General features: G+C 42.0%; 1 protein-coding gene across 1 annotated transcript in view; it reads left to right on the forward strand.

The window, feature by feature from the left end:
- Positions 1–15,925: 15,925 nt before the first annotated feature.
- Positions 15,926–16,473, forward strand: part of LOC136777498 (uncharacterized) — a 36,617-nt gene continuing 36,069 nt past the window's right edge. The window contains exons 1-3 of the mRNA XM_066733833.1: positions 15,926–15,932; positions 16,062–16,176; positions 16,253–16,415. Of these exons, the coding sequence (XP_066589930.1) occupies positions 15,926–15,932; positions 16,062–16,176; positions 16,253–16,415 (285 nt within the window). The remainder of the gene's footprint in view (positions 15,933–16,061; positions 16,177–16,252; positions 16,416–16,473) is intronic.

Consider the following 16,473-nt stretch of genomic DNA (forward strand, 5'->3'; position numbering starts at 1 on the left):
GCTGCTATCTGCGCTTATTGCAGTCAATATCTTATCTTCTCGATTGATAATTTGACAAAAAAAATTTTCTCGATTATCGTGCTCTCGAGTGAAAATTGAGATTGTCATTTATATAGAATAGGTATAAATAAAGAGACAGAAATTAATCCCAGTATAACGATAAGAAGCATTCTATAATTACGCATTATACCATAGACGAAAATTGCAGTATTTGTCCATAAATAACTAATGAGAATAACCATATAGTTTTTGACGAAGTCACGTTAGAGGGCGATTTATGAAAATGCAAAGTTTTTTTACCATTGTTTGCACACCGTGCCTAGTGGGAAAAAATCAGGAAAGAGGAAGAATGGTTCATTTCTAATGAAATGAGATGTTCCATTTACCGCACAGTCCGTTCAGAGCAGTTTACAATACAACATTTTTGCACAATGGACGATACATGGTTTTTCCAGGATAATTCCATCTACACATGGCTTTTTGTTAAATGAGAATCTGCATGTGGAAACTCAATCTGTTCCACGTTTGTAGCATTATTTCAACAAAATATATATATATATATATATATATATATATTCAGATACGCGCGGCAGATGGAATTATCTATCCGTGTCCTACAGCATATTCTATACGGCTCGAAATTGTAGAAGCATGTGCAAACGTTAATGTGCAGCAAGGATTCGATCATATCGTATCTCCGCGCTGAATACTGCGAGGCTTCAATTCACCAATCCAGCCAGTGAAAGGCCATTGTAACTTGAAGTAGCGGAGCCAGGGCTCGTTTATCTCAACCTCTGTTCAATTATAGTCAGCCACACAGCGTTTCCAGACATTATTACGCTTTTTGTCCGGATTCACTTTTAGCCGTAATCCCTCTGGATACGAATACTCGTTACAATTATCTCTCGGATGTATATGTATAATCTCAATCGCTAAACATTAGGCTAATCATTATATACGCTGGGCGGAATTAGAGTACCGAAAAGGGTTAATTTGGTGCATCAATAATGAAACTGTAATCCGGTATTCGAGCTGGTTCATTATTTACGACAATGATTAAGCATCGCGGATTATTAAACGAACAAATTTAATTTTGATTTACAACAAGCGCAGGACCTAATTGGTACTTGCCGGAGAATATCGAGCTTGGATGCATCAATTATTATCCATTAACGACGTAAGGTGGCAGCGTGTGAATGGCTACCGTCAATAAATTATCAGTCGGAGTTAAAACTTGTTACTGGAGTTTATTACATTACTCGTCATTGCCATCGCTCTTCTAACAAGAATAAGCTGCGAGAATTCGTTGAAAATGCTGCGCGAGAGAGGCAACATTTTGCTCCGACCTTCCAGAATCGGAGTCTCGCGAGGGGGGTGTGGGCGTGTGTACGTGAAAATGAAAAGAAGACGGAGAGAGAGAGAGAGAGAGAGAGAGAGAGCGATACGGAAAAAATATGACGCGACCAGCTATCGCGCTCGTTGGTTGAACACGAGTATTTTCGAAAACAATGGAACTGATGAGGAATCCGCCACTCTCTTTTGCGTGTGCAACGTCGAACATCACTCACACACCCGGCAGAAGAGCTTCCTTAAGCCACGACGGAGATTTTCTAAAAGGAAGATTTTTTAACTCCGCGCACGGAACGCGATGCTAGGCTTAATGATGCTTGGCAATTAAACTTTTTTATCCCTGCAAAGTTTTACCTGTCAGCTCTCTTCGCTACCTTCTCTCGCTCGCGCGTTCCATGCTTAAACATAAATAACCTGAGAAATAATAGTTGCCATTTGTCTATTGCCACGGTTCCTTACTGCCCATCTTTTTCGCGCCTTACACAAATGCCGCCGCGTATAAAAGGGGCAACCGAAATGCGAGATAGAGCCAAGGCCAGAAAGACAATTGATTCGTTAAAGTAGGATTTTATTTCTACCACCCCTCGCTCCACTGTACCGTGTATTCGCCATTAAACATTATTATTCGGAATCCTATAGGAGAAGCACCTTGGCCCATTCGCATACATTCGTATTCAAACTTTTATTCAGCAGAGAACTCTTGGCTTCTACAAAGCTGCTGAAAAGTACCAAACTGCAGCAGTCGTCGTAAACATACAAAGAAGTTGTTTTTTTTTCTTCTTTCAAAAGAAAATCTATATAGCGTGTCTGGAATGTACATAGAATGGGGCGAAGTTGGGGTGGCGTACATATATAAAATATCGAGTTAAGTGGATGTGGAGGAAAGGACGAAGGAGCTAGTGATTTTGGTAGTGAGGGGGGAGGGGTGAAGAGTGGAAAGAGGCGAGCGTTAACGAGCACAGCTGGAGTCAATCAGGCGACGGTCGAGGGAGCATCGGACGCGTAAACGCGCAAGGGTTGGCAGCAACTAGTGGTGCTGGTCGAAGCCCGGCTTCTGAAGGCCCTAACCCCTTTTTCCCTCCCTCGGCATCCCCCTCCTACGTCGGCTTCTCGCTCAGTCCGCCTACACACTCTCTCTCTCTCTCTCTCGCGCCCTCTCAAACACGTATATACTCACCCGCGATCCTCCCGTGCGCGCGTTCTTCAGCTTCTCTCTCTCTCTCTCTGGAGCAACTCGCAGCATCCGTGCCAAGCTCCGTAGTTCAGTCCACGTCGAGAACGCGACACCGCCTGAACGGGACCCTGACCCCTCCAGGAGTCACGCGACTACCAATCCTCATCCCCTATAGAACGATCTTCCGCGGCGACGTACCCTTATCCTTGTTCCCGCAGTTATCACGCGTCCCGCCTTAAAAGTGATACCGCGCGTGTGTTTAACCTTGGTCAAGGTCACTCGTTTGAGGGAACGCATCGCCATTTCCGGAGAACGAAATATAATTGATCGGCCGAGAGGGATATACGAGTCGCGGTGTCGAAGGACTCGTAAATATATTTGTTTACAGTACGATAAACTGTGTCGTATAGGAATTGATCTGAATAACTATCGTACAACTAACTCTGCTCGATAAAAGTGATATCGAGCAGAGATTGGGAAATTTTCGAGGGGGAGAGACATTGAAAGAGGCCACGGCGTTAGTCTCGTCAGATTGGTTCGTCGATTCGACCGAGCGAAGAGAGAAGGTGTCCTTGGGAAATTGTGCGAGGGATTCCAAGAGGAGCGTCGGGATCGTCGGGCGATCTTCGGGGATAAAGGGTGAGAGAGCATTTATCGGTGGGATTTGTTGTGACGGCTGACAAGGCGCTCTTCCCATTCGGGAAGGATCCAGCTGGGTTCCCGAAGGATTCAGGATCAAGGAGCTGATGTTGACGTGGAGCAACCAGACGCGTGCGAGTCGCGATCGCTGAGAGAGCCACTCGCCGGAAATCGCTGGGACCAGGGGGACCATCCTAGAGGCCGCCGGGGGGTTGTTGCCCAAGACCGGAAGAACCGAGATCGGGCCCGGATGCTCGCAAGAACGAGACGACGGAAGCGCTGCCACGTTGGAAGGGAAAATATTTACGGCCGTCAACAAGTTCCTGACGACATCCCCTTTGGTTAACAAGGTCAAGCTGCTCATGGTGAGAGGTTTCGGCTAATTCCTCCTTATTATTTGTACTTGACTGCACACGGCACCAGACTTTTTCCCGCATACTCTCGAACCAACCCATATGTAACCATCTGACACATCGTTCTTCGCTTCAAGTATACGAAACTCTTTCCAAAAGGTCACAACATCTTTCAACAAGCTGACAAATCGTTTTTCTTACACTCCGGAACTTTCTCAAAATTCTTCACGTTTCTCCAAATTTTATCTACATCCGATGCCCATTGTAAGAGATTCGAGGTTAAAATTTTCTCTCTACCTTGCGGACTCTTCTGCCCTCAGTCTTCGAGACTCTTTTCTGCTTTTTTAACTCCCTTTTTACGTTGCAGTATTCGCATTGAAGTGAGATGTCGCATTAAACTATTCCCTCGTTTTTTAAGTTGGATAAACATTAAACTTATCTAAATTATATTTGCCACCTTTTTCTTCTTTTAGCAAATTTACTTCAATTATTTAGCGAGACCGTTAGTTTGTAAATTTTCCTTGAAATTATTCAGGTTTTTCACGGGGTCTTAACTAGAGTAAACTCGCACAAGAGAGGGTAAGAGTAGACTCCACAGCAGCAGCAGCAGCAGCATTCCTAGATTGTAGAGGAACCGAAGTACCTTCTATAAATTGCTTTCCGGATACGCGCAACTTTACGATTGGCTTAGAGGAACTTATTTCGCATGAGAAATACGGTTTCGGGAGAGTATTGTTAAATACTGTTCAAGGTCGTTTACAATTTTCAACCAATCGTGGCAGATTCGTTAACGAGATGCTTTACGGCTGCGTGGCTCCAAATATTTGAATAGGACTCGGACGCTTTCGAAGGAGCCAAGCAATCTTTAACGTTTCGAATCAAATAGACTCGTACATTCGAGTTAAAAGAGTTTCGGGATTTTCGGATGTATACATAAACGATCGAAATGTAAGTGTCAAGTTCATTAATATATAACTTATCTAATTTCTTTTCTGAACTATACACTTGCACGGTGCTGGATAAACGTCCGTAATATCACGCAAAGTTTTTAATGAGATAATTATTCAATTACGAGCGATTAATTTGAGATTACTGAGACGAAAATTTTCCCTTGTGGCAAATCGGAAATGGACGGGATTACTTGGAAGAGCGCGTGAAAATTGCGAAAAAATTCATGTAGAATATCGAGTCTGTGAGTCTAACGATGCATAAATTGACGAGAGAAAAAGAACATGGCGATTGAAATAGTGTATAGTAGTATCTAAAGAGGTACGGGGAATAATTTCTATTCCTAAGGTGGAAAATTTATGGAGCTCTAAATTAGAAAATCTACGCCTTTCATTTAAATTCCCCCATGCAGATGTGCTCTAAGCCAAATATTTTATGGGAAGCTTCCCTCGAAATTTTTATCCCGAGCACTTTGCCTCGATTTCTTCCTCCGACCTTCTTTCCCATTTATTTATCCCGAACTTTGTCCAGACCTTTCGATACAGGCATCTCTCGCGTATTTTTCTATTTCCTCCCCCGCGATTTCCACTTGGTGCTTCTGTGTTTCGAGCCTTTTGTTCTCATCTTTTGCCCAAGCATCACTTTCCTCTGCAGAGAGAGAGAGAGAGAGAGAGAGAGAGAAGCATGCGGCGAGAGCTTCGCGTCTTGTCTCTCTCTCTCTCTCTTTCTCTACTCCTTTCTCCCCCCCCCCCCCTCCCCCCTCCTACTCCGTTCTATCTAACTATCTCTCGTTTCCCACATCCTTCGATATTTTCTCGTTTCATCCACATTCCCACTCTTCCCAAACAATGCGACTACTTCACGAACGTTAAATAGTCTTCTGGGACTCCGGACCACTGCAACTTTTTCTCCACCTAGATAACCTCAAATTACGTGCAATTACGCTGAACTTTACTAATTTATTTTCTGTCCCCTTTATGACCTTTTACAAAACCAAAAATAGACTTACTCCACTTTTTACGTTACCTGCAGCATTTTCTCCCCGTAACTGTCGTCAAAATAGGCAGTAAAACTCTACTCTGCCGTTTTATTTGCCTACGAGGAATATTGAAAATAATGGAGAAATATACTTTTGTAAGCCACGGCAAACATCAGGGACATAAATAAATATTTATTTCATTCGGATAAAAATTTGTAAATATAAAGCTTGGTGTTTGCGTGTCGAAGAAAAAGAAAGGAAAGGAAAACATCAACGAGAGCTAACCAAACTGGTATATCTTCTAAAGTTTGCTTCGTAAATAAAAGATTAATTAAATACGAAACACAATAAAAGAGAGTTAGAGAGTGAGTGGCCAAGAGTATAATATTTATTTATCAAAAAATTAAGAAAATTTGAGTGCAGCTTTTCCACATAGAGATGAGCGAGCTCCCACGATTTAGACAGGCTGTGAAATGATAAAAATTTGACTTGATATAATTATATAAAAACAAAAACGTCACAGACTTTATAGATACGAAATTCTATACTTTCTGGAATAACAGCTAGCTAACGCAACTTAGTCACTATATACTTATTTTAGAACAAAAAAATTATACCTACTAAACTTTCAAGCTAAAGGGACAAAATGAATAAAATAACTCGGTGACTATTCCAGCAAAGAGAAAAATAGAAAGAAAGAGCTGAACTCATGCATATCATATGATTTTTATTATAACGAGTGAATTGCATCACTATCGATTGGCATAAATTTGCAAAAGCACTGATCGCATTAGACTCGAATGAGTATTATGTTTCACGAAGAATTTTCTAGATGTTGAAGAATGGGAAGAAGATGATGATGAGAGTGAAGTAAGCGGACACCAAAACTGCATTGGGTTAAATTTGCAGTAGAGTGAAAGGGGTAAAGGAATCAGAGAGAGAGAGAGAGAGAGAGAGAGAGAGTGATTGTGCAGTGCGGGTTGTCCCATGCGCGGCTGGACTTTTCCAGCAAGTAGATACGGTTATCGGCGACGGGCAATCATGAAGCATTGTATTTCGCTCGGCAACTACTGCCAGTGTATGTATTGTGCGGCCGAATCTCTTCTGCAAGGCCGGCCTAGACACGTTCCCAGCGTCATTCTGCCCCGCAACTGAGTTTCGTGCATAGAAACTAGAAATTCCTCGAGTCCCGCTTGTCACACGGTAAAAGATGCATAGGCAGATTGCGGGGCCGCGCAGTAAGAACGCATAGAGTTGCCCGAATGCCCTTGCGCGGTCAATTGTGCTTCCTTGCGGCCAGCAGCAGCAGCAGAATGTGCCGAGCGCTTTTCAATTTACCTCGCAATGCCAGCACCGATTATCCACAGCTGCATCCTTTTACCAATTTTATGCCTGCCACCTTCAGCGATAATGGCTTCCGCCCGCACCGCCCTCTCCGACCACCACGACACTTAACCAATTAAAAACCCTGCAAGTTGAAGCAAAACAATTCGCTGCCCGATGACAATTCTCTCAGACTCGATTCACAGAGAAATAAGTTCCCTTTTTTAAAACTGAATTATACCCGAAATATCGCTTCGCGCGAAAATTAATCCTCTGCAATCTTCGATCGCTCATTCATTCCTCGCAACGCTCACTCGACATTCGAGATTTCATATTATATTCTTCTCGTCGAGCACTTAAATCGACAAGTTTTAACGTAAGGACATAATTTGCAACTGATTAGACCAATCCCAACGATATTATCACCGAGGATCAATTAATCGGAATGAACGATTATTATCGGGAGGAAAGTTGCGCGCGCTGAATTCCATTGAGAGGATGGAGTCCTCAATTTAAAATCACGCGAGTACTCGGCCCAGCATTGAAATCCCTACGACAACGTTCCAACCCCTTGATGCCTCGCGCTAAAATATCTTTCATTCATTATCTCTGTATGTGATCAATGGATATTTGTAGACACTTCGATATTCATGAGTTATAATTAACAATTGACGTATTACCCTTTTCTATTGATCCATACATCTTTTTTTTAATACTTGGAAATATGCATGAAATTCTTAGGATTTTACTTGAGAAATTGAAGAGTTTTTTTTTTTATGAAATTAAATACGATTGGCAACCTGTCAAATCGTATATTAAGTGAATAGGATATTTTTAGTGGTTAAGAAAATTGCTGTGTCCGCATTAACGCTCCGGTTTAGCGAAGCTTTTAATGCTTTCTGGAGGATGTAACGTGGAAAATTAGTTTACCGCATTTTCGTCTTTGCATTTTCTCTTTTAGCCATGATGGCAAAAAAGAATGGCAAGTATTTCCGTAAAGGGAGTCACAATGTTGTCGCGCCATGGATTAAAGAGTTATACCGTGTTGCTTTATCTTTGCAGGAAAAAAACATCGCGTACCATATCTATATATATATATATATATTTAAGGAAATAATTCTTTCGAGTGCTGGTAATTTTGATAGTAGCTCTGATATAAGTATATAATGACTGCTTAGTATACGAATGTCTCAGCAAATCATTATAAGGATCCATTGAAGCTGCTTTAAACAGATTTACCAATGCTATGTTGTCTCTGGAAAATTAGTGCACAAAAGCCTGCTATAACTAAACGGTACAGTATATACCTTCAGCTTCATAGTCCGCTTAAGCTTTTTCCTACGTCATCGACCAATCGGAAGAGTGTTCGCGTAAAACACAGAGTTATATCCCTCAAACTTTGGAGCTTTTTCCTCCTCTCTCCTTACACGTTCAATCTTTGTAAATACTTTTCGAGCAGAAGTGGCAATTATCAGGCTGCTTCGTGGAAATCAGCTTACAGGTAATGTACGTAACAGATTTGCTACGTGGTCTCGTATTGCAAGCGAACCAAACGAAAACGTTGCCTATTGTAGAACCGCCAGGTGCAGCTGTGATTTTCCTGCAGCACGTATTCTCCTCTCCAGTCTCACTTTTATATTTCCACAATTTTACCAGCGCTGGGTCAAGTTTTCCTTCCTCCCCAATTTATTTTTCACAAATTATTATTTCTTCCTAGAGTCGACAAGTATCTTCAAGGACTTTGGGACAATGTATACAAAAGCCAAAGTGATTTGTATCAAGATATTTGTTGGACAAAGGCACACACAAGCGGAATACCGTGCAGATTTTGCTGTGTAAATTTCCTACCTACGTATCGTAATTAAACTAGATAATCGCTGGTAGCGAACCTTTCAGAGAACAAGCTGAGCTTCTCGATCTATCTATATATATATATATACTCTGCTCTTGCTTTGTAAAGCCAAAGGTATCGATGTCCTCCGATGAAATATTTGCCAGATAATAAACCTTCAGAGTCACGAGGACTTTTGCAAATATCACGTGACTGCGTAGAAAGAAATTTCCTGTAAAATTTTAGTGTTGAAAAACACTAGAAAGTATAAAGCTCCATGTACGCTATATACAAGATATAATAATAACAATTTTGCAAAAACTGTTTACTACATTTCTCGAGTTTGTAAAGTGAAAATGTAATCTCGTTCCTTATTATAACAACTGATAAATATATATAGGCGTTTAATAAATTCCTGTTTAACTCGATACAATTTCTAAAATTTCATATCGTCATCGCAAGGTTACGCCATCCAGCACAGAGTGCATTTTACAGGAAATTTCTTTTCGAATGCAATAATTCATCGTGCAACAGATGCCGTTTGTTTATCGCAATTAAACGTTATTATTCTCCGCTCATTAGCAGTGCTGAAAATTTTCAGCCACTTGGCTGTTATTAACAATGCACTGGGCCATTAAAATCTCAGCAAAATATTCAGCATTGCTAAACAAACAGCTAGCTTCCGGGGATGGTAAGCTTGATTTATTGTCTCGTGAACTTGGTTTACATTTATTTCGGAATTGGATAATAGTGTGAAGGGTAAAATGAACTGGAAAAAGGAATAAATATAAATAAGAATTATATTTTATTTCAAGAGATTTTCGCGCAGTGGATTTCGACGAATTCAGGGGTGAAAAGAGGGAGATTGGGGGGGGGGGGGGGAGGGGGAGGATATTGAAGTACCTTTTACAAAAGACTTGCAGCTACTGCCACGGTAAAGCATCGTTTGGATGTAACCGAGGGTTCTCAACGAGATCTTAAAGATTTTCCAGCACCGTATATATATACATATATAGTAAGGCTTGGCAAAGTGGCGCGAAAAATTATGACGCTGACACTGATGTCGAAAGGTTATTTTTCTGGGGAGCCTCGTGAATTTTAGTTACGAGGTGCGAGAGTGCACGTGGCCCTTCGGCCAATCGGAGAGAGCCTGCAATCGAATAGATCGGAAAACGCGTGAAAATTGCCTCATAAATCTTGTCGACCGTTCCTCGCGATTTGGCTTAAAGGAGTTTTGACTTTGAGAGGTCGCATGTCGCAGTGGAAACACCCACAGGTTGTGTCATCAAGCCAGAAATAATACACTTACGAGTAATGTAGGAATGATTTTACTGCTCGTCTCGTGGAAAAAGCGGCATGAAACAAATCACTGCCGGAAGCTCTCCGTTTAATTACAACGCAAGATCCGCGCGGATTAAATTGCACCTATATATATATATATATACCTATATATACGAACCAGGGTACGTAGCCTATTCAAAACTTACATAGAATCACCGTGCAGAATAAATTTATCCAAACTGCTTTTTGTTTTCAAGCCCGAAGCATAAATTGCGTAGAATGCGAGTGAAAAAAATTAAGCTCGTCGTGTTGTACAAGGATTGCAGAATATTCTGCAGCATTCCTGAATCGCGAATATCTGCGGGAGCGGCTGGGGGCAAATCTTGCGTGGGGATGATGCTCTATCGGAGATATCCGGCATGCATATATCTGGGAGTAGTGCGACTCGTGCTTATGGTGCCCATGGGATCGCACGGATAGTCGACTGCGTGTTTCGAATTATTAATGTACATTCTTTATGCAACGCTGATGGGATCTTCCGGATGGTGCAAGGATCAAGATGCTTTCTACCGTGACATTCCGGGGCAACGCGAGAGACGGCAGATTTCGGGCTGCCCGAGAAAACACGTCGAATAAGCTCGTTTAATATCTTGAAATAATAGCCCACGTCACTTTTGCTATACATCATATATATATGTACTTGAGTGAGTCGAATCCCGAAGGGTCATCTCTATATCGGATCACACACACACACACACACACACACACACACACACACACACACACACTCGTAATGCATCGTTTACATTTTATCACTCCTATCACACATTTTTTGTCAGGCTGCAATAAATGTTTCTCCCCTCGATTACTATATTTTTTCACACATCCGTTAGCCCGCTTCTATCTTGCGGAAAATGCCACTATTTCTCTTCCAGCACACCCTGGCCTTGATTAACCTCTATCGTGTATATATATGTATGTTGGGCACCCCCTCCTTATCTTTCTTGCCTGGCGCGATTTCCATAATTGATTTGCGAAGAGACACGCTTCGCCTCTCGCAATTGATAAGAGAGCCAGCGTTATCAGGTCAGCTTTAATTCGAGAATTCGTGGCGCGGATGGGGGATATGGTACGTGATTGCACGGCCTTTCGACGCTTTCGTCAGCGTGCGTGAATTGGAAAGTCGAGCTTGGCCGATTTGGTCCGCGCTATATATATATATATATATATATATACACGTGAATTATTTGTATATAATACAGTGCACAACCGCGTGCACCGACGAAATGGATAGTTCATAATTATTACGAAGGTCCTTTAACGAGATCGACGCATTTAGCACGACTCGCGGAACGAAATGCGAAATAAGTCCCGTTCGACTTGAAAATACTTTTCCATTAGCTCGTTACTCAGCGTAACTAGATTACGTGCCAGCTAAAAGCATCTAAAGCAGGTTGAATTTTTGTCCGTCGTCGCGTTGCCGGAAACGTCGTCGGCCATATTGAAAATGCTTTGAGTGCCGAAGGAGCTCTGCAACGAATTAATGCAAAATCGTCTACTTTCAGAGGACCATGATCATATTTCGCCGCTTAATGGACATTTTTCGTCGAGCTAAACGTCTGGCCTGCTATATTGAAAAAATCTGGGGGGAAAGCGATAAAAATTGCCTCGTCTTATCACTGCAGTGGAATTAATGCAATCCCCTCCCCCTTCCCCCTCATCTTGGCCGATTAAACCGTGCAGAGAGGTCATATTTCGGCATGTGAGGATTTTCCTGACGTCATCAGGTGTATTAATGCGCATTCCTAGCGGAATACATTATAGGGAGGACGGGCGAGCGGGCCACGAATTTAAATCAACTCCGGTGTTAAGTCTCTTCTGCCGTCTCGTTGCTTCGGGCGCGTTTCCCGGATTTTAGTCATTCTCTCGACTAACTTGTACTACACAGGAAAGTCGCTGTTTTTAACTTTTAGCAGCAGGGAGAAGAAACCGAAAAATATTCCAGTCCAAAGCGACGCGAAACGGTGTAATTTAAAACGAATTCTCGGAATGCAGATCACCTGCTTCAACGGAATACATTAAGCTTTCCATTTACCGGACGGTGGCTCATTATAATATTGCACCGGTTTCTTATTAACGTCGAGAGGGTATAAGCTCGCAATATTCCCATCCCCTTGAAAAATTTCTTCAACACTACTGCATGTATAGACAAACTTTTCTCTCTCTCTCATTGATACTAGTACAGATTACCAAAAATGATTCGTCGCGTTTGATCTAACGACAAAAACCACGACGATAATGATGATGATGATGATGATAAGAAAAAGGTAGCTATATAAAGACTGAGGAGAAATTGTTGGCAGTGGTAAAATGCTTTAACGCATCTAGCGAATAACAGGGTGAAATTTATGTATCATCCAAGCCGTTGAGGAATAATGGATGGAAAATATTATCATATATAGCGTATAAGGGCGGCGCGGGAATACGGAACGATGTGTGTTCACGTCAACACGGAACAGACTCAATTTTCAGGAACTCGAAATGATTTGGCTGGCGGCGCACATTGGTTATTCGTTATCCAGGGCCAATCTTGTTCCCATTGTCACGGGAAAAGTTTGCTCCTGTCGTTTCACGAAACGTTTCGTCCATTTGCCACTGAGAAACGATCAAAACATTTGATGCCGTCTCCCCCTCAGGTCTTATTCTTCCTCCCACCATCTCCAATGTCATATGTGTTCTCCATGTCGCTCATCTCTCGATCCCCTGCAGGTGCACGGCCGCTCCTATAGCTCTTATCTGTCACCTCGGGCGAGCCATTCGTCTCTCTGATTTTTTTCAGAGTCCTGCGCGTTGCGATATTAATAGGCTGCCACCTCGCAATAACAGAATGTAAATCGTGCGTGTTGGAACGTCCCAGAACTCCCAGAAACAAATTATATATATTTCTTCCGGAGATTTTAACAAACTCGAAAATTCTCGCTGTATATATATATATATATATATATATATATTGACTGTGAAGGGGAAAAAAGCAGCTTGCGAGAGTTTATAGCGTAAATCGCGTTCGAATCGAGGTACGAAGGAATATGAAAAATTCCATTCCTGATGGCTTCTAACGTGGGGAGGGGGATGTGAGAGAACGGCTCGGTCGTGAAATAATATTGGTGTGGCCGATCCAGTCCCGGCCTCCAGATTCGCGGTCTAGCCCAAGGAAGTACTCGTATACTGACCGTTTCACAACAAGTGGGCAAATGGAAAATTCAGAACCCCGGAGTCAATATTTTCATAGCGATCCTATCGAGGGGTGTCGTAAAATGAAGATTTACTCGCATTTTGTGGGAAAATGTTGCCTTAAAGCTTACTTGAGCGTGTTACTCGAGCTTTTGAAAAATCCTGCCACGATAGCAATAAATAAACATAAAAATAAATGATTCGTCACTTTTGCCGGAAGACTCCATCGTTGTCCCGTTTCTTCTGGCTCGACGAGTCGTAATACAAATAGTAATTGACCAATCTTGCGTAATTTTAAATAAAACCGAGCGGTGCGCGTAAAGTATGCAGGAAAATTATAATTATGAATTGGAGTATAATGAGTCAAGGTTCTCTCTGTATATCCTCCGAGCACGATCGGGTCGAGGCTTCGGGTAATGCGGATAATTAGTCATAAGGAGAGACAATGCAAGATCGGACAAAAGACAATGAAGCTCACCTGAGTAACTTGGATAAAACATAAATCACCCGAAGCAATATTCATTTGTCATTTTACAAAGAAAAATGTATCTCCAGCTTTCAGAGTGAATTCTACGAGAATAATTGATTGGAATGTTGAAATATTTGTGATTAATCGAAAGTGGCAATGTTGGGCGATTGAGAAAAGGATCGCGCAGGAGTGGAAGGACTCTCATCGGAGACATGCAAGCAGAGTAGGAGGATATTTTGAAAATATCGCGGGAAACAATGATTGGCATGCGGGAGGAAATGTCGAGCACGTCGTTGGCGGTATTTTTAAATAAAGGACGAATCCCTGCGCTGATCCTCGTGCATTTCGTGCCGGTAGCAAGCCGCGAACTTTGATCCCTCCGTATTTTATATCAGCCCGTTCACCTGGTATGCTCGACGCCCCGTTATATCGGCCTTCTACCAACTATGCGGCAAACTTGGCTAATAAAGAAATTCACGCGCGAATTTTCCAGTGGCCCACGAGCACCCTTTATTGATAATCCATAAAAGCACGCATTGGTAATTTATTTATCGAGACGATAGTTAAATTTGCGCCGAATTTCTTCGCGACGGAAGCCTTCTTCCGGAGTTTTATCAGCGGATCGTCTTTCGGTGATAAAGTTTGCCCTACATTCAGCAATTACAAATATTTACGAGGTCCTCGAGGGAGCGCTATTGTCTACCCTAGTGCGCTATATATATAGGTATATACATTTCGCTAAATATAATACACGCGTTTCACCGCGTTATCTCAAGTTTATACTAGTCGGATGAATATCCGAGTGAGATTGCGATCTCTCATTGTAGCTTGAAAAGTTGGAAACTTGGCGAAACGAGAAGCCTTCCCTGGCAAGTTTAATTTTCAAACGGAATGCATATGAAAGTGGAAATAATATCGTGTAGCTACACAAGCCCTGGCGACGAAGTCTCAATGAATGAATAATGAAAGATAATTCAATGTTGCAATCTTTTCATTGCAAATTATTTCATTAATTTGTAGCCGACTCGCGGTTCTTCTAATTATTATCAACCTGTATATATATGTGTATAGGCAAAAGTATAATATATATGTTTCAATGCTGGAATTCGATGAGGCCATTTGAATATTAAAGCAAGTCTCTGCTTTCCCGCTCATTATCAGGCCTGCAGCATTGCAATAATGCACGAATGCCAAAAATGGAAATTTTTTACCGTGCCTCCATGAGAGACGTCCATCGAATAAAATGTAATAAAGGGCAATCAGCTAATGCAGTGCCTGTCAACCGGCAACTTTTCAATCGAAATTGATCTCTCCAACCTTTTTATATACATACATGTATATTAAATAAAACATGATTTGTTGGTTCAACTAAAAGATACAGCACATTAACAAAACTGTTGAAAATGAGAAGAGGCAAGCGCCTATAGGCTTAATTTGCTGACACACAATTGGAGTAATATTGTTCGTCGACAAATACTTTTATAAAAGTTAATTACTTGATTAATTATAAAATTGGAATGAAAGAGAGAGAGAGAGAGAGAGAGAGAGAGGACATAACGGTATATTTTGATTAATTTCCGAACAAGTCGGGGGTGTTGTCAGAGATATTGAAAATTGCACGATATCGCTCTATATGTATATATATATATATAAAGTAAAACTATATAAACAAGCTTCGTCATATATCGTCTTTTCTTAAACGCGGCGTTGCAGCATTCAGTTTCCCGTTGCTTATCAAAAATCCTGTCGTCACTCACACAGGGACATCCGGCGGTTGACCAGCACTGCGATAATGTACATCCTGCACTCATGAGCCCGCACACACACACATTCAGTTTTTTCGCCAATCCCATTTTATCTCGCGAGAAAAGAGCTGGGCTGTATTAGCGGGGGTAGCATGTAAAACGTCTGCTGGAAATACAGAGACTGTCATGGGGGAGACAAGGTATAAAGCTTTTACGAGGGCTTTGGGAAAATTTGAGATTTCGGATGGCAGGATAAACTGGCTGGCAAGGTTCTCCTTCATCCAATCTAATATCAGACGTGTTTGGAAGCTTGAACCGTGTCCACTTCTCATACCTATATATATATACTACATAATACGAAGTGTGACTCCGTGTGAAGACCTACCAGAAATTGATTACCATCCACTCTCGGCACGCTCGAAAAAGCTAATGGCTCCCGCTGAATGGGCGAATCACAGTCAGACTTTTCACCAACGTAACGACTGGCTGTAAAAAAGAAATAGCGCACATCCACGTGTGGATTTTAATATGGATTTATGACTTGGCGAACGCGTCGGGTGTAAAAACCTATGCGATGATGAATAGTGAAGATTTCTTTGACCATGATCGGTGCGAGTTTTCTTCGCATCTTTATGAGAGAGAGAGAGAGAGAGAGAGAGAGAGAGAGAGAGAGTGAAGAGGGGGGGGGGGGGGTCGGAGTCTGAGAAACGACAAGGATATTATTGGATACCGTCATAGCGGAAGGATGTGGAAGATTATATTATAAAGCTAAAGTGGGGGGGGATAGAGAGTCCGAGACTCGCGAGTACCAAGACTGCGAAAAGTCTCCGCTGACTATTAAGCAATTTCGACAGTTGAATTTTCGCGTCTCGCCAGCGAGGGGCTTAACCCGAGTAGAGTGGAGAAATTTTATCGCTGGCACGTATAAGAGGGTCGTTTGCAATATTTTACCCGAGATTTTCGAGACTCTCGCTCTCTCCAGAGTCGCGGATAGCAGTCAGCTGCTTCTCCAGATTCACGCTTTGCAATTTCATCCCTTTGTTGCTTCTGCACGCTGGAGTATCGACTGTGCAATCCGGTCCATCGTTTGTGGTACGTTCCATCCAACTCATATATGTATACATTCCGCGCATATTGTTTCCACGTTTTT

This window comes from Prorops nasuta, unplaced genomic scaffold (assembly GCF_024137725.1).
Source record: "Prorops nasuta isolate Cenicafe-Biocafe unplaced genomic scaffold, Cenicafe_Pnas_1.2 PNAS00002, whole genome shotgun sequence".
NCBI lineage: Eukaryota > Metazoa > Arthropoda > Insecta > Hymenoptera > Bethylidae > Prorops > Prorops nasuta.